This window comes from Limulus polyphemus, unplaced genomic scaffold (genome assembly GCF_000517525.1).
Source record: "Limulus polyphemus unplaced genomic scaffold, Limulus_polyphemus-2.1.2 Scaffold3198, whole genome shotgun sequence".
Classification (NCBI taxonomy): Eukaryota; Metazoa; Arthropoda; class Merostomata; order Xiphosura; family Limulidae; genus Limulus; species Limulus polyphemus.
Window position 1 is genome coordinate 78,576 of NW_013668808.1, and position 24,222 is coordinate 102,797.

The 24,222-nt window shown below is 34.4% G+C and overlaps 1 protein-coding gene across 1 annotated transcript in view; it reads right to left on the reverse strand.

The window, feature by feature from the left end:
* LOC106468875 (LIM/homeobox protein Lhx1-like) overlaps positions 1-24,222 on the reverse strand; it is a gene marked incomplete at its 3' end in the record, with an annotated part of 93,190 nt that overhangs the window by 52,127 nt on the left and 16,841 nt on the right. The window contains exon 3 of the mRNA XM_022397234.1: positions 5,508-5,653. Coding sequence (XP_022252942.1) covers positions 5,508-5,653 — 146 coding nt within the window. The remainder of the gene's footprint in view (positions 1-5,507; positions 5,654-24,222) is intronic.

Genomic DNA, 24,222 nt, shown 5'->3' on the forward strand with positions numbered 1-24,222 from the left:
TAATTTACTGTTAGAACTTGCTACATAGAGGGCACAGTTACTGTTAGAATTCACTAAATAGAGGGCAGACACTAATTTACTGTTAGAACTTGCTACATAGAGGGCACAGTTACTGTTAGAATTCACTAAATAGAGGGCAGACACTAATTTACTGTTAGAACTTGCTACATAGAGGGCACAGTTACTGTTAGAATTCACTAAATAGAGGGCAGACACTAATTTACTGTTAGAACTTGCTACATAGAGGGCACAGTTACTGTTAGAATTCACTAAATAGAGGGCAGACTCTAGTCAAGTATTGAAAATGCCACATACAGGCAGACACTAGTTTAGTGTTAGAGCTGTTACATAGAGGGTAGATATTATTTTGTGTTAGAGCCTGCTACGTAGAGAGCAGACACGAATTATATTTGTTTCTCTAAACAAAACAACCCCATTGTATCGCTTAATCTAAGTTGTGAAGTTTCCTTTGACAAACGCTTATTTTCTCGGTTAAAACTTCTTTTCATTTTAATTATTCAACAGAATGTTACGAACAATAATTCATGCTATACACGTTTTCACAATGAACTAAAAGGATGATGCTAAACTATACAGATCAAACACTTTGACACGTTACTATGACATTATATAGGTGTGTGTGCAAGAGAATGAGTGTTATATAATTAAATCCAAAGCCACAATGTGGGCTACCTGAGCTCTATCTACCGAGGGAATAGAAACCTGGATTTTAGCGTTGGAAGTCCATAAACTTACCACTGACCCATCAGGGGGAGAATATTATGTACAATAAAAATATAGACACCAATCTATCTGCATGTCTGTCCATTCATCTGTCTACCTACCTACTTATCTGTCTGTCGAGTCACCTGTTTGTCTACCTACCCACCTATCTATTCATTCAACTACCTACCTACTATCTGTCTATTCATCTACTTGTGTACCTACTTATTTATCTGTATGTCTACCTAACTACTTATTTTTAAGCAGTCTGTCTGTATATATACATACTCATCTGTTTTCCAGCCGTCTGTCTGTCTACCGTCCTACCTAATTTTCAGTCGTCTTTCTTCCTGCCTATCTGTTTGTCCATTCATACATCTACATACCAAGTTGTACGTTCATCCATCCATCCGTCTGTGCGTGTATGTGTGATGTAATATCATGGAGTAAGGTAATCTAGTATAGGTTATGTTGTGTTGCGTTACGTTTATCCTGTGAAATAGCCCAATTCTATTAATCGAGTCACACATGTTTACAGAGAGGATTGGTCTGTGAGTGTATGTGTGATGTAATATCATGGAGTAAGATAATCTAGTATAGGTTATGTTGTGTTGCGTTACGTTTATCCTGTGAAATAGCCCATTTCTATTAATCGAGTCGCACATGTTTACAGAGAGGATTGGCCCAGATGTTTTTTATCCTTCAACACAAATTTCCCAACTGTGTCGTGATAAAACGTGCCACTGTAATCAATGTAAGTTTTAATTGTTTACTGGACCAAAAGCTCCTCCGGATTAATTGAAACAACAGCGAGTGTTATTACGCTATAGACAATTAATCTTCCAGTGATATATTGCTCTACTACCAGTCTCTAAGCTAGTGTGAACGTAATAACTAGTTTCTTGGCATACACACACACACAAAATCAATTTAGGACATTTGAAAATACAAAATCAAAAATTAAGCCAGAAGAGCAGTCCTTGGATGCTATTAAACCGGTTTGAGTTACTATCTAAAGTGTTGTCTCTGTAAAGGAACATTAAAATTCATCCTTCTATCGAAAGGCCTGTTTTGGAGGTGCAGTAGCCTAATTACTTACCTTTTTTAGCTGACAGTTAATCGAATTTATAAAGGAAAAAAATTTAATCATAAAAAATACTTAGGAGAATGAAACCATTTTATAGGACAGATTTGTAGTATGGAGAAAACATTTTTTTTGACAAATTTTAGCGATTGATTACAAATATCAATCAACAGATGTTATGACGTATTCTAAAATTACATACTTTATTTCAAGGAAAAGATATTTTTCTCAAACAAAGTCCCTAATTTCTTTATACCTATTGTTGAAGTAGTTGATATAAAATGCATGGTGACTTTTAGAGCCCTAAGTGATTCAGTGGTAATCTTTAGGGCCTAAAATTCGGCATTATATCTCTGCAGTGGGCACACGCTAGGTGGTTCATTGTGCAGTTTTGTGCTTAACAGCAAATAATTCTTATGTTTATGCATGTTGTCAGAGCCATTTAGACTACAGTACTTCCTCCTAAACCAATTATTTACTAACTCAACCTATTATCTACTCAATTTGAATGAAAATGGCCACTTTATTCACGCACCTTTTATATGAAGAAGCAGGACTACTGAATTAAAGAAAACAAAAAACTTTTCCGATTTAAATAAATAAATAGTAAAAAGGAATGCTGCATTTGATGACAATAAGAACTATAATTATGGCAAGTAAACTATATTTTTACTGAACCGTTCCAGTGGCACGGATGTAACTCTGTGTACTTATAACTCTAGAAACCGGGTTTCGATACCCGTGGTGGACACATTACAGATATCCCATTGTTTAGCTTTGTGCTTAATTACAAACAACCTGGACTGAAGGTGGGTTGATAACCCAAAAAATTAACGATAACGCGAACATACATATATACGTCGGTTTAATTTAGCAAAAGATAAATAAAAGAACGTGGACAAAACTTCACTGGTAAGTCTTGGCTCTTTCAACGTAGAAATGAATATGCCTGGAAGTACAAGAAATTTTACCACATCTTCCCTATAGCCGACTAATTACAAATTTAATTGCAAGAATCTGGAAATATGTCTGCTCTAGGGTGCGAGTCGGCCCTGTGATAGGGCTCTGGATCTCGGATCTGGAGAGCCGGGTTTAAAGTCGGGCGATACCACAAAATATTCCTCGCGCTTTAAACATTATAAGAGTGGCAGTCAATCCCTTTGTATTGGTGGTAGGTGGTATGGTACTACTGAATGGCTGCTTTCCCTATAGTCAGTAGTTCAAAATTAGGAAATGCGATAGATAGCTTTAGTAGCTTTGATAATGTTTGATACAATACAACTATCAAATAAAACAATATTATTGACTGATTCATAACATACATAGACAGGTCACCTACACATGTATGACTAATTTCTCACTTGGCTTAGACCACAGTTATTAGGTTCTGGATTAGAATTTTAGCAAAAATGTAACCATTATCATTGTATTACAGATACATACTATAGTAGTTTGTGATACGTGATATATACACACCCCATGCCTACAATACAAGTCCTGTAAGTCTACGTGAAGAACGGTGTTTGTAAACCATTCACAAGTAATCCCACATAGCTCAAGCGGTAGATTATAGTTACATTTACAAGTTATAATTTTACTGTCTTGTAAAATACTTAGTGCCCATAATACCAAAATTAATATTCACGCAGTAACCTTTAACACGTGATTTCACAATTTGAAAACATATTGTTAGTTTTACTATATACTAAAATCACTTGTCTCTAATACATGTTACATCGAGTCAAGCCCGAATGGCGCTCACGCGGACCTGAAGAAAGCCGAAATCCGCTATGCACTTTGGGTAGAGTAGATTACCGCCAGAGTTGTATGTGCGTGTTAACGGTTTTTTTTCCATAAGTGTTATACGTTGTTTAATTTCTTTTAATAAATAGCATTTATTTTATTTAATTGTAGGCCTACAACCCTACTTAAAAATTACATTATTCTTTACTGGAGAGGTGTAATTTAGGCTTAGAGTGAGTTTATACTTACCTTATATAAGTTATATTGAACATTAGACCAATTGGGACTTCATCTTTAAACTACAACTAGCGTATAGCCCGTCAAAAATGACGGGGCAAGAACTACCACCCCACCCCATAGTATACTCTAACTTCGCATTTCATAATTAACCTAAATAAATAATTTTTGCGAAATCAAGCTTGACCAATAAAGAGGCAGGAAAGTGTAGTCGAGGCATTCAAACGTCGATAAATTCCTTTGTGAGCCAATTTAAATTAAGATCATTCATGTAAAGAATTCGTTTTGGTAACACTACGTTCCAACAATGGCTTTTATGTCATGTTATTTAACAACAAAAATATCTATATAATAGTATTGCCTGTTGTATGTCCATGTAAGTACTTCGTAGGGTGTGGATGAATCTTCACTAAATTTGGTATGGAGGTTCATTAGGCCCATGGGGAGATAAATACAGATTTTCAGTTTTGCGGTTTTTATGGCCGTTTTTGCGTTTTTTTACCACTACTTTGCCCCCTGTTGATGGATCTTCACCAAATTTCGCATGAAGGTTTGTTCGGTACTTGCGGAGATACATGCAGATTTGCGGTTTCGCATTTTGTCTTTTGCAGTTTTTATGGACGTTTTTTACACTTACATACAAGGGAAGCAACTTTTCATGTTCTAAGATAACTTTTCATTAACCATGAACTTACATAACTTCTGTCCATGGGACGGGTACTCAAGCTAGTAACCTAATATTGGTTTATAAAATGAAATATACAGACAACAAAACTGGAAAAATATTTGTTGATTTCTTAATTTTAGAGTCCCTGTTGATTAAAGAGGTTTGTTATGTATTAAAAACGTTGGTGATATAAGAGAAAATAGTTTAATTCAGAAACGATTTAAGCATTTAAAAATAAAAAGTTACTAACGATGCTCTAACATTACGGGATTTGAATTTTTTGCAACGAACAGGAATGCAGCGGAACGGACCTATTTTATCGTGTTATTTTGCTACTCATAAAGAATCCGTTTCTAATTGATACAGTTGATTGCGTATTTCTATACGCATATATATATATATATCCCATTCTTTTTTACCTTTCTTTGTTTTTGTTATATTATATTAGCATGCTGTGCATTGATTTGTTGAAGCAAATAAATTCTCGTATAATTCTGAACAATTAACCTGTTGATTTCGGATGTAGTCTACTGTACATATGTTAACGATAGGATGATGATCATGCATTAAATATAACTTTTATAAACAAACCCTTCTATTTATATAATATAATATATTTTATCTTTTGAAATCCGTTACAGTCCGTTGCTATGTTTTTACGAACCCTTTATAAAGTCCTATCAATAATCATAATAAAATGTGAACAATAAATATAGAAAATTTATGATCAGTAATCAACCTGTAAATTATCCACGTTTTTTTATACCGTTAATTGCTGGTGGGGTCCACATAATGTATGATATTAAGCTTTTGTTTTTGTCGCTTTTGCCAGTTACAAAACTCAGAGTACTGAACTGAACAAATAATTAGAATGTCAAGGGGAACTCAGTAGTAATAATTATAATACTGATGTTATATTTTCTGTATAAATATATTAGAAAAATGTGTTTAAAAAGCTTAAAGGTATTCTTAGTGCTATTATTTTGATTAGTTAAATAATATTGCAAAATGGCTAATAAACATTTCGATTACAAATCATTGTTTTAACCTTACCTGTATAACTCGCATATTTAATCCAGTTTCTTGTGCTAGTTGCTCTCTAGTGTGGCGAGTTGGTTTGGGCGTGGCAGCAAAAGCCGCTTTCAGCATTTCCAACTGCTTGGCTTTAATGGTAGTTCTCGGACCACGTCGTTTTGAGCCTGATGCATTCTCGTCGTTAGAATGAGTCCCAGAAAAATTATTTGTGGAACTATTATTGCTATTATGAACGTCGCTGCTATTGATGCTACAACGTGTAGTAGAAATTTCTGTCTCGCAGATTTGGATCTGACGGTTCGTGCTATAGACGCTTTTTGAGGGGGGGTGATGAAAGTCAGAAGCAGGATTATTACTTAGAGTTTCAGCAATGACTCCTCGATTCAGGCCACGTTTTCGTTTTTTCTTGTCTGAGATAGAATATTGCAAATCCTCTGGATCGGCTTGAACAGCTGCAAATCTTGAGATGAAAGCTAGAAATATATAGTTAAAAAAGAGAATAATGATCTCCCAAATTCATAAAAATCGACAAATACTCGAGTGCTAGACAAATACAGGTAGGTAGACAGAGGGATAAAAATCGATAGATGGGTAAAACAATAATGTTCAAATGATAGCGAAATAAAATGCAGATTTGGGACTGTAGCTCACCAGCGTGGATACTGAAGTATGACAGTAATGTACTTATATCTCAACCACCATTTGATAAAATTTTGTGTGCGCTTATGACTGACGAATCAATGGATCGATGGTCACCAATTCTGTACATTTAGAGCTCCCAGGAAGTGAGAGATGTGAACTTTTATGTCCCCCCCCTTCTACGTTGCTTCCTTTTTGTTTTTCGAGTACAACTAAGCACTAACACATAGCAAGGATGAAAACAAGTAAAATTTAACATAACTTCAGTTCAGACATACCAAAGTTACCAAGTACATCATGCACATGCGCTTATTCCTTTGAATCAATGTTAATTCAGTAACATTTAGAATACCCTCTCTCATTTATCTCTCCCACAGAAAAAGGTAAATATATGTAGTTCTAAATATTTTGATTGCTATGGACGTGTTCTCGGACACTCTAGCAAACCAATTTGTACACAATTGTTCAAGTGAAAGATTGATATAATAAGCTACTATCGTCAGAGGTGTTTGTATGCATTACTTCTAATATTATAAAAAACGTCGCGTGTCACTAAGAAAACTTCTCATTTTATCAGGAACAACAAGTGTTTTTATTTTTCTTCGACATTTGGTCATGGATGACAAGATCACGAGCTGTTACACATGATTTAAATAATAGATGACAGTACACCAACAAGCGGAAAGTTGTACTATTTTGAAAGGGTTGTTTTCTGAATTGATTTTTCATATAGGAACAAAAGACAAAAAAACTGCAGCCTTTTGTTACTGTGCTGTAGATCACGGAAAGCGAGCTACTTGAAATAATCTGAACTAAAGAAATAATCATAGTTGGTTAATTTTAGCTTTCATAAATCAAAGTTAGAACATTGTAATGGTGACTTGAACACTTATGTATATATATATTTCCTTTTTCTTTTGGCAAAAACAAAATAAAACCCAGTCCAGCAGACTACACTTACTTGAAAAATATCAGATTTTAACACAAAAGGGCATTATTTATAAAACTACAGTAGATAATGTGGCAAACATCCGTATTGAAATTCGTGATCATCAATAGACGTAATTACAGTGTTGTCAATTTATTGACTATCTTTACAAACACACATACAGAATTATTCTACAATTGAGTACCCAAACACGTACAGAGACCCCTGTGGTTGTCTTTGCTAGCTTCTACTTTGTGATTTTTATCTTATCACGATTTCGTGATACTTCTTGGCGAACAGCTTGTCAAGCTGCTAATGATGCATTTGTGTTCGTGGATTTCTTCCAAACATTTATATTAGCGGTCTCAAAGTACTGTGATTAATATTTAAAAACAAACTTTTTAGGTTAAATAGAAAAAAATCTATGAGGAAGAGGGTAACCTGTTTAAAAACAGAGGACATCAATATAACATAAAAAGCATTTCATCGCAATATTTAAGTAACAATCTTATGAGTGTAAACTAACAATACTACTGAAGGAAAATATTGCTGTTTTATATTGATAATAAACCAATTAAGCCTAACCGCAATGGAAAAAAATGAGTTTGATTATCTATAGGGCTTGCCTCTAACAAGATACATTATAAGGTTAGTTTGTAAATAAGTGAAATACAGAGGGTTGAGTACGTATTATTAAAACGTGATTTGGAGCCTCATCACATCGTTACAGTTCATGTCGCCACGTCCAGTCAATCTCTATCTGACGATCGTGCATTTTGACAATATCCTCGCAGCGTAGTTTCAATTGCAAAAAACTCCTAAGACTTGCATGACTGTCGAAAGCACACCATTCCTCTCAGCACGTCTTTCACAATCCATCTAGTGTAGAAAAACATATATTTTCTCAGCGCCGTTTTTAACAGCCTAATGACACAGAAATCCTTAGACAATGCATCCGGCATCTTGATCGATGTGTCTTTGAATGAAATAGCACGAATACTCGTGTCATTCTTCAGCTGCTTGAGGTATGCGATGGTTGAACTGAAAGTATGACTGAAAGCCTTATCTGGTTGAACCTATTCCCTATTGGCCTCGTTTCCAGACGAAGATTCTTACTGATTATGCAGAGTACTATTACCTGTGGCTTGTGGATGTCTTTTGTCACTGATCTCAATTGGATCCAATGGATTCTCATCTATTACAAGACACCACATTTTGTTTATCCTAATAAAGGATAATTACTTGTCGTAGATCTTTTTCTGAATGGTCCTGGTGTCCCAAGTTGATCTGTATTTTGTTTTTAATGACATTAAGTACAAGGGATATCCACGGCTTGGAAATTTTAAAATTCCGATCTGAACAAAGCTTTCTGATCTGATTGTATGGACATATTTCATCGGAAAGGGCTGTTACCCAGCATTCTCAGAAGCGATAAATTTTAAGTGATATCACACTATCTACCGAAATGATAAATAATATCAAAATGTAGTTCTGATACATTCCGTTCCATTACAGTGGTTGTTGTATGACTTCCTGAATTGCATATTCAAAACTGTTTTAATATAACGTGCTCAGCCTTCTTTATTGCTCATGACACATAGACATATTTTAGTGTTCTAAACCTGCAAGGTTAACATTAGCACTGGCATTGACTGAATAGTTGCATAAGTAAACCAGAAACAAAGGCAACAGTTATTTTTCTCTACAACTCAAACTCTATAACGACCAGGATGATCTGTCTCCTGATGATTTACAGTATCATGTTCTTGTCTAAGCAACTAGATTAACAAAAAAAAAACCTTCTAAACGTCTTTACTGGAATTCTGTGGTCCTCAAAGTTCCGTTTTTTACATAAACATCGTAGTGACTTTCCTTATCATATAGTCACTTTACAACAGGCAAGGAGAAATTATACATTTTAAATCGCACGAAGTTATTTCTAATATACAAAATGCAAACATTTAGAACAATAGTATATATTTCCAAATACAGCACGAAGTCAATTTAATACTATTAGTAAGTTTAGGTCACAAAGTTTTTAAATTTTATCTTTAATTAATCTATTTGCTACCTTTGGGAAAGTGAAAATTGTTTGCAAGCAAAATCCACTATAAACCTTGGCGGTTGTGAGAGGCATTTGTTGTACAAAATTCTATACTACTGTAATATCGACACGGTCTACCTATTGTTTTCAGTCACTCGTTCTTCCTTGTTTACTGCGTTACTACAGTTTCTAAAGCAATATGCCGACCCTATAAATATAATACGAAATGATAATGAAAATTAGAGCTTCTAGAGTAATAGCTTTGTCATTGTTGTTTCAACTTAAAGTTAAATAATGGATTATTTGCGTTATGTCCTCCGAGGGAATCGAACTCTGGATTTTAGCTTTGCAAGGCCGTAAACTTACAGTTAACCCACTGGTGGACTGATAGCTTTATAGAAAAAAATAAAATTATGTTATTTCGCCCAATAGAATTTGATATTTAAAACACATGTATTGTTGATATCTGACTGTGTTCATCATTGTATTATTAAATTTTTACAAATTCAAAAAACACAAGAGGGCCATTTTTATTCAATCTCAAGTAGCTTGAGGTATAATTATAAGCCTGAAATTTGTAAAAGAAAGTGAATGCTATATGACTTGTAGAGAAACACTAATGTGCAAGCATTTTGAAAATAATTAGAGTATCACTAATCTAAAATCACTTTGAGAACTGATAGACAATTACCTATGTACAGGCATTCGGATAAATGATAAAGGATCATTAATCTACAAACCCATTGAAAGCCTGCAGTGGATTACTAATCTAGATACACTTGGAATACTGGTTAAGGATCATTAATCTACTAGCATTTGGGAAATGGTAGAGGATGACTAATGTATGAGCTCTTGGAGAACTGGTAAAGAATTACTAATCTACAAGCGTTCAGAGAATTGGTAGAGAAACATAATTTACATGTACTTGCAGAACAAGTAGAGGATTACTAATTCACAAGTACTTAAAGAACTGATAGAAGATGATGATCTTCAAACACTCAGAGAATTGATAAAGAATTGTTAGTTTACAAGTCCATGGATGACTGATAAAGAATTACTTACTTACAAACATTTGGAGAACTGATGGAAGTTTACTAATCTTAAGCACTTAAACAACAGATGGACGAGAACTAATAGAAAATTATGAATTTGCAAACTATTCGAGAACTGATGGAAGATTACTAATTTACAATCACTTGAAGAACTAATGGAAGACTACTAATCTTCAACCCATGGACAGCTGCTGGAAGATTACTAATTTACAATCAGCTGTCCATGGACATGCAGATTAGTAATCTTTCATTAGTTCTTCAAGTGCTGGAAGATTACTAATTTACAATCCATGGACAGCTGCTGGAAGATTACTAATTTACAATCACTTGAAGAACTAATGAAAGATTACTAATCTGCATGTCCATGGACAGCTGCTGGAAGAATACTAATCTTCAACCCATGGACAGCTGCTGGATGATTACTAATCTTACAACCCATGGTGAACTTATGTAATATTTGTAATCTACAAACTTTTGGAGAACTGATGAAAGATTATTAATCTACAAGCTCTTGGATAAGGGATTGAAGAATACTAATCTGAGAACTTAAAGAAAACTGGTAGAGGGTCACTAATCGACAAGCATTTTTAGAATTAGAGGAAGTGCATTGGAGAATAGTTACTTTAATATTTTTCTATAAGTATTGTTTAGTGAAACTATTAAGTAAGCAATAAGATAACTCACTGATTTGTTTAACAAATATGATCAACATTCATGAAAACTGTATATAGTACGTCCAACTATAGCGTACACTGCTAGACTTTAGGAACATGTATATGTATTGGAATGGATAGAGAAAGAGAGAACAGACAAAACTGCTCGGTTGAAGTAAATTAGAAAACAACAAAAACAAAATAAATTAGTTGCAGAAAATCACATAAAAGCTATTACATTAAACTGATGCTTTCCTCCAAGGAAATATATCATACTTCGACCTTTGTTTTAAGTTAGAATTAATTTTAAGTTGTTTCTTATACTCTAAATTAACGAATTTTACTGATCAATTTTAGATCATGTACTTAGATGTAAAATGAAAGGCATTCAATAAAACTATTCATTCTATTATAACAACAGAAGCAAACACAGTTCACCAAATTCAGAAGCTTAACACTCTTTTTTTTACAACTAGTAGGATATTGGGTATTTACAAAGCTCAAAAATTACAAGTACAGAAGAGTTATTTTCAGTAATAGGTTTTTAGAAGCCACGCTGTTCGTATATTGTAATTGATCTAATGCTGAATGATGTCAAACAATGATGTTATTTGTTATTATTTTCTTAATGAAGTATATATAATTATAATAATTTTAAGAGAGATTGAGTAATTGAGCCAAATGTAGTAGAGAAAATTATTAAAAGTTGCTCAAGTATATAAAATACACTGTGGACAGTTTTTTTGTGTGTGTAATAGAAACTAGAATATAAAGTAAGCACACTGACGGTACGATAAAGGAGATAAGTGCGTGGAAAGGATATACAAAAATTAAGAGGCGATAAGTCAATTTTACATCTGAGGTAATTGACCAGGGTAAATTTAAGTCCCACTCAAGACGCGCGCTTCAGTGCACATGCATCGAAGTCAGTGTTGCTATGCATGATATATAGTCGTTGCTACGTCTTTGCGTCACAGTCACATTTTTTACTTCTTTAATCATTCTACTTAAAACGTGCTAAATTATATATTTTTTGTAATTGTTGCAACATATAACAAATAAGATTAAGGTATAATTTTGATGTTTTGTCATCCATCATGTTTTTCCCTTTCAATGGTTTTTCAACATATTCACATGTATTTCCTAGCTACAGTACAATCTGAATACGTGTGGTGACTTCCTGACAGGTAGGGAATGCAATCATGGAACACACTGTTTGCTAGTCGTGTCCATTAACCTTCTGACGTTAACACTATTCCTGAAATACCATTCAAGAAACAAAAAAATCAGTCTAAAAAAAGAAAAAACATTATTTCACTTTGAGAATTAACGAAATGAAGATGTATTTGCTAAAAAAACAAAAACTTTAATACACGACTTTGTGTACGAACAAAGATTTTATGCACTTAATAGAAGAAGAGCGTTCATCTTCATCACACATTTTATTTGTTGATTTTTTTGTTAGTAATTACAAATCAATATTTTATATATATATATATATGTCTGTTGTTTCTTCAGTGCCCGGTAAGCACAGCGCAGATAGCCCATTGTCTTGTTTTGGTTTAATAAAAAACGTGCAAACGTAAACTTAATTAAATATATAGTAATGGAAATTGGCATTTTAAACCTGAACGGTACCTGATACGAAACAATAAAAACAAGGTCGGAAGTCTCTAGGGTTCAGACAATTTTGAATTAGTGGTCAGAGGGAATTTAACCAGTCAGCACCATCCGCAAAGCTTTCCAAGGTTATCTAAGCTGAATAAAAAATTGGTTGTTACCTTTATAACGTACCAACAGCTGAAAGTGCGGTACACATTGAACAGAACATCACGTTTTGATCTTCAGACTTTCTGATCCGCAGTTCGACATGTTACCCATTAAACCACGTCCAACAATGAAAATAGCGCTGTGACAGTACGTATAATATTCAGATACTGATTTAGGCTCATAACGTGGATGATAAATATATTTATAAGAGCGAGTATTTTATTCGATATTGGTCTTTAATTCACTAATAAGCTTCAATTCACAGTTATAACAACCGCTCTTAGATGTTTACCTAAGTGCTCCACGAGTTAATATATATATATAAACATATATATATGTGTGTGTTATAACCATAGCATTGTTCTTCGTTCATTAAGTGTGATTCGATTGTAATATAATTCAGCTTTCTCTGTGAGAACTCACCTTCAATATAATCGAAATATTTACACATTTAGATAAACATTCAAATGCTGTAACTTTTTTCAACAAATGTATTTCATTTCCATCAACACATGATAAAAAATACCCTTTATGAACTACTCAGGAAAATGTAAGATAAACTGCTCAAGTAATAGTAAAAAAGGGTTGAGTGCATTAATATTAAAAATGATTTTGGAACCTCAACACGTAATTACAGTCTATGTCTCCACGTCTGGTTATGTTCTATCTGATAACAGTGCATCTTGACAATAGTACTGAAGTGTAGTTTCCATTGGAAAAGGCTCTAACGTTAGGCTGTCATGTCCAAAACACACCCCTTCCCCCTGTATTTCCATAATCCATCTTGTGTACGAGGACTACAGTTCACAGCGCTCGTTTCATCAGTCCATTCGCAAAGAAATGCGTAGATGCTGCGTTTGGCTGCTTGACAAGTTTGTATTAGTATGGAATAACATGAATACCCGATTTAGCTGCTTGAGTATGCAACTCTTTAACGGGAGGTAGGACTTGGAGTCTTATCTTGGTGAACTCTTACCCTGTTGGCCTCATGTGTAGATACAAATCCTTCTTAACTGTGTTACATACTGTTGAATGGAGCACGTTGACAGCTTTCGCCAGTGACCTTTGTGTTTTTGTATTCTCACTTGTTACAGGATACCACACTTTGCTTACAAAGCTGGGGTATGACTCATTGCAAGTCCCTTTCTGGACGATCCTAATACCACAAGTTGAGCATATTTCATTATTTTTCAATACCGTTAAGTCAAAGGGATATCTTCATCTTGCAAGTTCTAAATTTTTTGATCTGAACAAATCTTTATAATCTGAGTGTATGAATATTTTTCATCCGAAAGGGTTGTTATATACCTTTCAAAAAACAGTCAATTTTTGGTGTCATCATATTACCAATAATACGCCAAACAATGTGAAAATGTAGTTCTGATTCATGCCATTCCACCGCGACGTTATATGGCTATACACTCAACCCTGTAGTTCGAACAAGGTAAAACAACCATTGTAAAATAATTTCAAACACTATTCAGTTCATTATTATGAATGACAATCGGGCATCTAATGACCAGTTGTATAATGTTAAATGCAAATTATTAGTCATTTAACCTATACTATATACAGTATGTCATACATTATTGTTCAATCATCACTTTGAAGTGAATCAGAGAGTTTAAAATATTCCAAATTGTTCACGAACATGCTCGGGTGTTTGGTTCACGTGAAGAGTTATCAGAAAAATGAAAATTTGCCAGTATCAACAGGCTGTTATGATTTAGTTTCAAGTTTCTCAAAGTGTCATCAAAATAATTTTGAACTGCTTCAAGCCAGTAGCAGACACTTGGGCAAGGTAGACCATCATTCATAAGAATAGGCTCTAAAGTTGAATCAAACTTCACATCCACAACTGGATGCCATTTTGACATATGATTAGAAACAGACCTCACAGGACTGTTCTGTGTGTGTGTTCAATGCTAAATGAAATGTGATGCACTCATAGCAATACAAAAACAGCTCTTCTGCAATATTCATTTCTGAAATGAGCCATGCATCACTCTGCAGGTAACATCCTTATACTCATTTGGAGATAACTGGAGGATAGATACACCCACTTCTATACAGGAAAGTGACACATATGGAAGTTGTGAAAGTATGGTGTTAACAGAAATAAGTACTATCGAATCAATCAACATCTACATCATGCAATATGAGATCAATAATGCCACACATTATAAGAACCACATCCTCTGACCCTATGTACTACATCTGCTGGTGCAATTTACCCTGATTTACACCTCGTTGGTGATAATGAGAACTCCCACTGTACTAAATTCGATGACACATTCTTAGAAAAGAAGAGAGTGATCAAACTGAGCGACCTTTCACACCTATCAGACTTAGGAGGCACGTGCTTATATTTAACCCTAATCCGCACATTTATCAACATCAAACTGTTATCTCCAACCTCTCCCTATCTACATCACAGTTTAAAACAGTTTGTCTTTGGTCCTCGTTAATTCACATAAGTATCTAAAGTACATGACTCAACTATAATAATTCCACATGTTTATTATGGATTTTTTAATGTAGTTGAATGCCTCCTCATCTAATAAGTTATGTGCATTAAATGGTTAATGAGATTCCACTGTCTCTGTCTACCATCTAGTGAAAACAAAGCCAAAGAGGTGGATTGAAAAAAATACAATTATGTTTTCAAATTCTCAATGATTATTCATTTCCAAATCCTATTTATCTCTAGTACTCATCCACCCACTTGTCATTTTCAAATTGTATATCTCGAGTTTTCATCTCTCCACTTGTCCAGTGTAAATGTTTTATCTGTAGTCCTTATACACCTATTTGTTAATTTCAAATTATTTATCTGTCACTCTCATACTTCCCCTTGTTTATTTCAAAGTATCTTATTCGGCTACTTCACACTTTTAAACTGTTTACAACTAGCCTTTATCCATCCAGATGCCATTTTCAAACTGTTTATCTCTAATCTTTAAGCCTATTTATCTGTATATTTGTGTATGGATGCTACAGGGATTTCAGTAAACGTCCAGTACATGTGTTATATATCTACATTCATGATTTTACAAAATCACTCATTTGAGTCATAAGTTTGTACTAAGAATAAGGTAAGAATCTATAAAATATAAATCTTAACTGAAACAATATAACATGCCTTACCCTTCCTCATATGTACATCATTATCATATCTGTGGGTATATTAGTTTTTGGGTAAATCATTAATAATAAAATGGGTGAGTTATATATTGTTTTTGATTGCTTGGTAGCATAGTAACTCCTTATTCATCGTCACTAGAGTTAAACGGGACTCTGTTTGAAAGTCTGAATTTTTCTTTATGAGATATGTGTAAAACACTTGATTCATAGTTGACATGTGTACATAAAGTTACTGTAAGCGTTGGTTCAAGATCCATCATGCACTGGAAGTGCATATCATTAAGGTCCAAGTGTGGCCCAGTTTTCAATGTATTGGGCTGTGGAGTTGATGTTCTATGTTCGCGTTTCATTACCACTAAAAAGAATATTGTTCCACATTTTAGGACTGTGGGTGTGTTATAAGTGTTACAGTCAAAATACCACTATTTGGTCGGACAATAGTAGCCTAAGAGTTAGTGGGTGATGGTATAAGCTTTCTTCCTTTCCTCTACTGTATCACTTCGAAATCAGGGATGGCTAGCACGGAAAACCCATGTGTAACTTTGCACAAAATATAGCAAACAATCAAAAACCATATTATTAAACTGGTGTAAAATGTTTGTGAAGAAGATATCAATGACATAAACTTCGATGGTTTTCTGACTCGTGTTCACATGTTTTCCTCTTAAACACACACTCACCATAATTTGCAGGTGAAACGATGTAGAGGCTACAATTGGTTATTTTGGGATACAATATACACAATGTCTTGCAATGGTTGATAATCTTCAGTAATAACTAATACATGTAGCCTCTGAGTAGTTTAATTTAATGGTCATGTTGCTTAGAAGTAAGATGAAATAAGAAATACAATTTTCACAACTACCACCCTTTTCATAATTATTAAATATTGATTATATTGATTTACTTTACTTTTACAAATAGATGAATATTTATAAATAGCTATGATGGCACTACTGCTAATCCAAGGGCTTATGGTTTTCATTGCCTCAAAATTGCATTCCTCACTTTGGGACTGTAGGCATGCAAGACGTATGGTGGTGAAATCCCAATATTTGGTCAGATTAGAGTAACCCCAATTAGGTACAGCTATGCAAAGACAGCCATTGTATACCTTTGAGTAAACATTCTAAAAAATAAAAGTGTTAACAAGAGTCATATGACATCACACATTTATTTTTTAACTGTTTTCTAAAGCAGACAACATGTGTAAAAGAATTGTTCAAATGTTCAATTCAACACAGAAAACCACAGAACGCAGAAAAATGTCATTTTTGGTATAGAGCTATGAATATTCCTCTAAGTATAGCCCTGCTTTCTGTACCTATAAGTCGCTACTGGCCAAGGTCTTGAGATTTGAACCTACAGTTACAAGTAAGATTCAACCAAGGTATTGACATTAGAGAAGATTCCAGCAAGATGTTAACCTTCAAATCTAGTTTCACAAGGAAAGTTCCAGCAAGGTATTACAATTTCCAACTTTTGTGGCAAGGAAAAGTCCAGCTAATATTAATATTTCAAACTTCTGTGGTGAGAAAGATTTCAGTTAGGTGATGTTCTTTGAAATTCATGCGTCAAGGAATATTCCAACAAAGTTTTGAAATTTGAAAAGATGTGTAGAAAAGATGTTTCTAATAAACGGTTTACATACGAAATATATTGATAACTGGATAAGTCTTTCCATATTTTCTGCAAGTTCAGCTAAGATCTAGTCTTTATGCCTTAAACTTTGCTTTAGAAACTTCTCTCTGTGTAACATTCCAAATTTATTTTATAAGTGTCACGAATGTCTGGTATTCATTACAGCTCTCAGTTGGAAGGTTGCTTAATGTTGTTAAATTTTGGCTGGTTTGAACATGCAACAAGAATAGCTTGCTGTTCACTACACCATGTTGATGAACTGGCCAGACAAATTCCATAATTATATTCAGATAATGATGTAGCTGAAGTAATCTAGGAAGATCCTGCAGTATAGATGACTCAAAAGTAGTACTAGCATGTGTAAACCAGGTGGTTTCTTCTATTCCATATGATATGGTTAATGAGGCTTGAGGTTGAAATTCTTGAGCAGATGTGAAGAGAGGTTGGACTGGTTTGATCGTTGCATTTGCCAATTCAGTTCTGAGATGTTTATCCTAGCATTCATGTCCTTTTCTACTACCTTTTTTTTACTTCTTTGTTGTTGCTGTTTTTTACTTTCCTTTTAACTACATACACTTCCTATTGTACTTATTTGATGTTGTTATATTTCTTCTGTATATTTTGTATGGCTTCCTTGATCTCGTCTTTCATCAATGTGATTTTTTCTTCTGTAAGTCTCATAACTATTTCTTTTTGATTGTCTTTCAGTAGATTCGTTATTATCAGCACATTCTCGATCTCGTTTCGAGCACATGTTTTTATATTAAAGTTCAGTCTATATTTTATTTTATTTTATAAAATAATCCCACTTCTAAAGCCCTAGTGGCTCAATGGTACGTTTGCAGTCTTACGACACTAAAAATTGGTGAGCAGAATACAGATAGCTCATTGTGTAGCTTTGTGATTAATATCAATGAACCAACCCACTCCTCACACCAGTGTTTTAACGGTTGCTATTGCTTTGTTGGTTCTTTCAGAGTATTTGATAAATATGATAACGCTAATTTCAGTCCACCTTTTGTTTAGTTTAATTCTTCAAGTTCCAGGTTTTATGTAGCTAACAGTAGGCCTAACTTCGATTAGATGCTAATATAACAATTTCACTTAACTTCTAATTTTATATCTCTTGTACTTCGTTCTAATATAAACTCAAAGTTTCTATCACTTACTTAATTAGCTGACGGCAACTAAAAGATTCACTGTCTACTGCTTAACTGACTAAGAGAAGAACTCACTCTCTCTAGCGTAACTGGTATTTATATCTAGCTAAAACGGGTCTGAAACTTTGGAGATAAACCCAGACATTAATATATGCATTCATTACATGACGTCAAACCTCTCTTTGGTCAAAAACAGTACAAATATCTAAATTTTAAACACCAGAATACTATATTAATGGGATTTGAATATTTTCAAATGTTCGATATCTTGAGATATATATCAATAAAATAGCATCTAAGTCATAAATAGAAATTTCAAGGTTATATTAAGGTAATATAAAAGTTTTTTGATGTCAATAATATTTTGGGTGACTTATAGATTAAATTAGTTCATTAATTCTCTGCTGCCATTACCCTGACAGAAAACCCTCTGCGAGGGTAATGGTGAAACTGTTGGGCAGCAGTAGTTATGGGTTCTACTCACTTCCTTGGAGCTGATATTGCAGTGCACGGCAGGGAAGCTAACTGGTGTATTAGCTGTTTCATGGGCTTTGGCACAAGGTGACTTTCTCGTGGATATGTGGTTGCCAAAACGTAGACAGGTGCAGATATTGGTTATAAGAAGTAACTAATTGGGCCTGAAAGTTAATCCACTTGGGCCATTTGTTAACAGTGGGAGCGCTATTTAGCTCTAGGCCACGAGCTACCCGCCTTAAACCTGGCAGCCCCAAGCCAGCAGGATTCCTAATGACTTGCTCTCCGAGGGTCTGAAGGGATAGCATAAAAAGTGAATGGTTGGATGTACAACTTTAGACCTGGAAACAAAACGAAAAGAAATTTAGCGAGAGTGACTACACTCAATGTGTCTATTTCAACAGGGAAAGGGATAGAGGTGGCAGAAACGATGAATCGAATATGTCTGGATGTTCTTTGCATCCAAGAGATAAGATGGAAAGGGAAGGCGACTACAGAGCTTGTTCTTGATTGCAAACTTTATCATGTTAGAGGAAAAGATGAGACAAATGGAATTGTGATTGCGGGAAATTTTAAAAAAGCAGTGGTGGAGATTTTCAGAGTCAATAACAGATTGGTGGGAGCAAGAATTCAAGTTAATTGGTGTATGTTGTTTGTAATATCGGGTTATGCTCAAACAGGGTGCATGGATGAAGAGAAAGAGGATTTTAGAGTGGAACTACAAAAGCTGACAGATATGGCAAAAAATGAAGAGTTTTTACTAAACGTGGGGAATATAAATGCACGTGTCTGAAAAGGCTTGAAATGATGCAATGAATACCTAGGGAAGGTCAGTTGTGATGTCAGCAAAAAAGAAGAAAAAATTTGATTAAATATGTATATCAGCAATGAATGGTTGGGGGCTAATAGCCAAATATATACCTATAAGAGCAGTAACGTGAGATGACAAATAGATATGCTGCAAGTGTGGAAAGCACAATGAAAATGGGTGATGGACTGTAAAGTGATTCCGAGTGAAATGGTAGTTCTGCAACACAAGCTGGTGGTAACAATAATTGTGCTGGAAAAGTGAAAAAAACATATGTTCAAATGAAACACGTATTAAAGGGTAGAAGCTGGAGGAAAAATATGCAGAACAATGTACTTTTAACATATCTATTTAACCTCATCTGTTGCAGATTTCATCCTCTTTGACTCGTTTCTCAATTTAACTATTTTAAACATTTTCTTCCTAGCTGTGAATATATCATTCTCCAACTCTTCATACAGTTCTTCCAATTCCCCTTTTCAAGCATTACTCACCGCCTTCCTTGATTCCGTTTTCGCTTTTGAATACTCCTCTTTACTTCTCTGTGATGGTTGTAATTCATACTGCATTCTTGCCTCTTTTTTTCCATTTCACCATTTCCTGTACTACACTGCTCCATCACCATCCTTCCCTATTATTTCTCTTCCCAAACTTTGCCCTTCCACACACCTTCTCTGCTGCAGTTATCAAATCTTTTTTTTTGTAGGTAGTTCCACTCTTCTTTTGCTGTTTTCAATTATTCCACTGGTTATTTCCCTTACAAAATTTCTATACTTGGGTGACTAGAGTGATCCAAGTAGTGTGGAATGAGAGGAAGATCCCAGAGTCATCTTCCTGAACGATAGATTTAAGTTGAGAAGAATCATGAGACGCCCCTAATCCCCATTTGGAAGGACTAAAGGGGGAAGTAGAAGAAGATAGTTTAAATTAGTTAACCTAATACTTTCAACTATGTTATTATTATTTTTAAATAAGACATGTGAAATGGCAAAAACGAGTTTGAGTAGTGTATTTTGTATACGCTAAACAAGTATTAAAACGACTAGTTTCATTTTTCGTGGACATTTTTCTTAATACATCCAAACATATCCACCTGATATTCCCCAACATTTCTTTTAAGTCTTTTAGAAAACATAATATTTGTGATCAACGATACAGCTTTTCGTGCACTATAAATCTTATTTCTTCTGCCTCAAACAGGAGTACTTTTTAAAGCTAATAAATTTGCTGATTTCAGCACTATATGCGACATCAGCGGTCAGAATGCAACGTCTTGTTCCAAGATTCCGGGCGTTTGGTTTAACATACTGGTAAGCAAGGCCTCTTTTAAGATAAGTTTAGAAATGCCCATACGAGGAATTAATTACTTACTGGGGAAATTTAGATTTCGAAGGTCTTATTTACCTCAAAAAATATTGTTTTTTGTCACTAGAAAGGAAACGTAATAAAATGAGCAATCTTATTTTTTACAAGAAACGTTTCATTCAAGGAGTTATCTTTAGAAGGAGATGCAAAATGATATATTATTTGACGATAATTTAAGAATTCGAACCAATCAGTAGTGAAATTCTCCTTGAAGAAGTACAGATGCCCATCTTTGCCAGCTTTTAGCCCCACAGCTCATGAGTATCAAGTTTACTCCATGTTAACTCAAATTCTTCATGAACTATTCAAATTGAATTGCCAAAAAATATACAAAATAACGGAATTCGGTACTGGCTTTTAAAAAAGAAACCGAACTTCTGTTGCAATTCCGAAATGAGTCGGTTACCCTTTAGATTTGTTGGGTACCAGCATAATCTTAACCATGGAACCAATAAGGCCAATATTCAAATTAAAATAGACGCATTTTCTTTATTTTAGACTCCAACTCTACTTAGTCTTGAAACCACGAGAACTACTTTTGAAGAGAGGCTGATTTTTGTTGTTGTTTATATTATTTTAACTTTAGAATATTTACCTTCTTAATACATATTTATTAATATTGACTCATTTTTATAACTATTTTTAGATGAGTAATTACCCAAATCGATTACAAACTTCCAGTAAAAGAGTCCCTGCAGATGAGTTATGCCAATTTTATACCTTCCTAGCCTCCCTTTGCACTTCCTTCCGGAGGTTCAGTAGTATGCATGAGAACGTGTTACGCTAAAATTCGGGTTCGATCCTTGCAGAGGCTACAGTACAAATAACCAAATATGCAACTGTGATTTTGAGCTTGTTGCAATAAACGCGTTCGAAGAAGATGTTCAAGTCTGGGCGGCTTCTTTCATTTGTCACAAATACAAACACACGGCTTTTCACTGCTATACCGGGAGGAAGATGGACAGTGTGCATTCTGGGTACGCTGCCTCCAGGCGCTAGCTGCCGTTCCAGCAGACCAGGTGGTGGACGCGTTTGAGGATTTTGACAGATTAGTGGGCCAACGACCAGGCAATATTGTGGACTATTTCGAGGATAAGTGGATTGGAAGGCCACAACGTGGACGACGTTGTCCACTGTTCCCTATCGAACTGTGGAACATGCATGCGCGGTGCATATTAGATGACGTTAGAACAAATAATGAATTAGAAGAGTGGCACAATAAAATGAACTATCTTGTTGGAAGCCAAACATATCTAAACTGATCAAAATACTAAAAACAGATGAGATGTTAATTGCAGGTGCAATCGTACAAACCATGGTAGAAAGAGAGCCGCCAATGAAGCGAAGAAATACACAGAAGTAAACGATCGTATCATCGAATTGTGCAAGACTTCAACAATCGCGAAATAACAGCGCACCTAAACGGCAGTTAAAGTTTAGGGACGGCTAACGCAGATAGGCCTTGCGTAGCTTTACTCAAATATCAGAAATAAACAAATAATTTGAAGTATTAGAACTTCTGTATTATTGATGATCTATATATTGTTATGATGTATACGCCTTCTACAAGCTGCCGAAGCATGATTGCAATTATACTTTTCGTAAGACATTAGGATAAGGCTTATTACATTTCTAAACACTACATTCTTTATCTAGTCCTTTAGGTATTTTCAATAATTAAACGGTGTTCCGACTTGTAATATCCATTACCAGTTGTTATAGTTTCTATGCCTTTAACAAATTGGCGAAGCATGATTACAATTACACTTATCATAAGACACTAGTATCGTCCTCGGCATTGGATACGACAAACTTACTGTGGTTGGATTACCATTATTATACAATTTTCTAATTCTTAAAAATCCCTAAGGGACTATATAAAAAATGTAGTAACAATAATGTCACAGACCTAATACTAATGTATTATGACATGTATAATTGAATCTATATATTGTTAGTTTTCAGTCCTTTGTAGTGTTAGGATATGTAATGTTAGGATATGTAGTGTTAGGATATGTAAATTGTTAGTTGTTTACCATTTGTAATGTTGGGATTTGCTTTAATTTTATATCTTTGTAGGGTTCGATGTATCGTTAAATTTTAGCATTTTGCAGTGTTTGGGTTTACACATATTTAATTGTTAATCCACTGTATTTCTGGATTCTATATATATATATTATTATTAGACCTTAGCTATTTGTAATTTTTCGGTCTATTTTTAATTCCTAAATTTTTTGGATGTTGGGATGTACATGTTACTATAGCTTGAGATTTATTTTTGAATGTCGACACTTGTAATTTTACAATTTATGTAAATTTTACGTTTATCACATTTTGCAGTTGTCAATTTATCATTTTATTTTGTGCATGCTGCAATTTTCAAAGCACCGAAACATTACATGTTTGATCTAGTAAACAAAAATAGAATCTATCAGCAAAGACATTAGTCACGCACGTCGGCAACTGCTCAAAGTGACAATATGTCACTATGACATGCATTTAGAAGGTGTAATTACATTCTGTGTGTAATCGGATGTCGCTTTTGTTGAACGTCAGCACTGACGAAATGTTAGATTTCTTTCTAGGTTTAGATTATTGTACCAAGTACAAATAAGGGTCAAAACTGACCAAGGTATAGGTCCTATTACTTACTAAAAATTCGACCCATTTCAGTAATCATATACAGAATATCTGACTTAGATAGAAACCGGGTAACGCCTGGTTTATTTTCAAATAAGTGATAAAATTTGCTCCAACAGCTAATATCAGTAAGTCGCATTCTCAGCGGAGAAAAACATTTATATATTATCAAGTCGTCACCATACGCGTTTCAATTCATCCAATCCATAAGTCGCATTCTCAGCGGAGAAAAAACATTTATATATTATCAAGTCGTCACCATACGCGTTACACTTCAGCCAATCCATAAGTCGCATTCTCAGCGGAGAAAAACATTTATATATTATCAAGTCGTCACCATACGCGTTACACTTCAGCCAATCCATAAGTCGCATTCTCAGCGGAGAAAAACATTTATATATTATCAAGTCGTCAC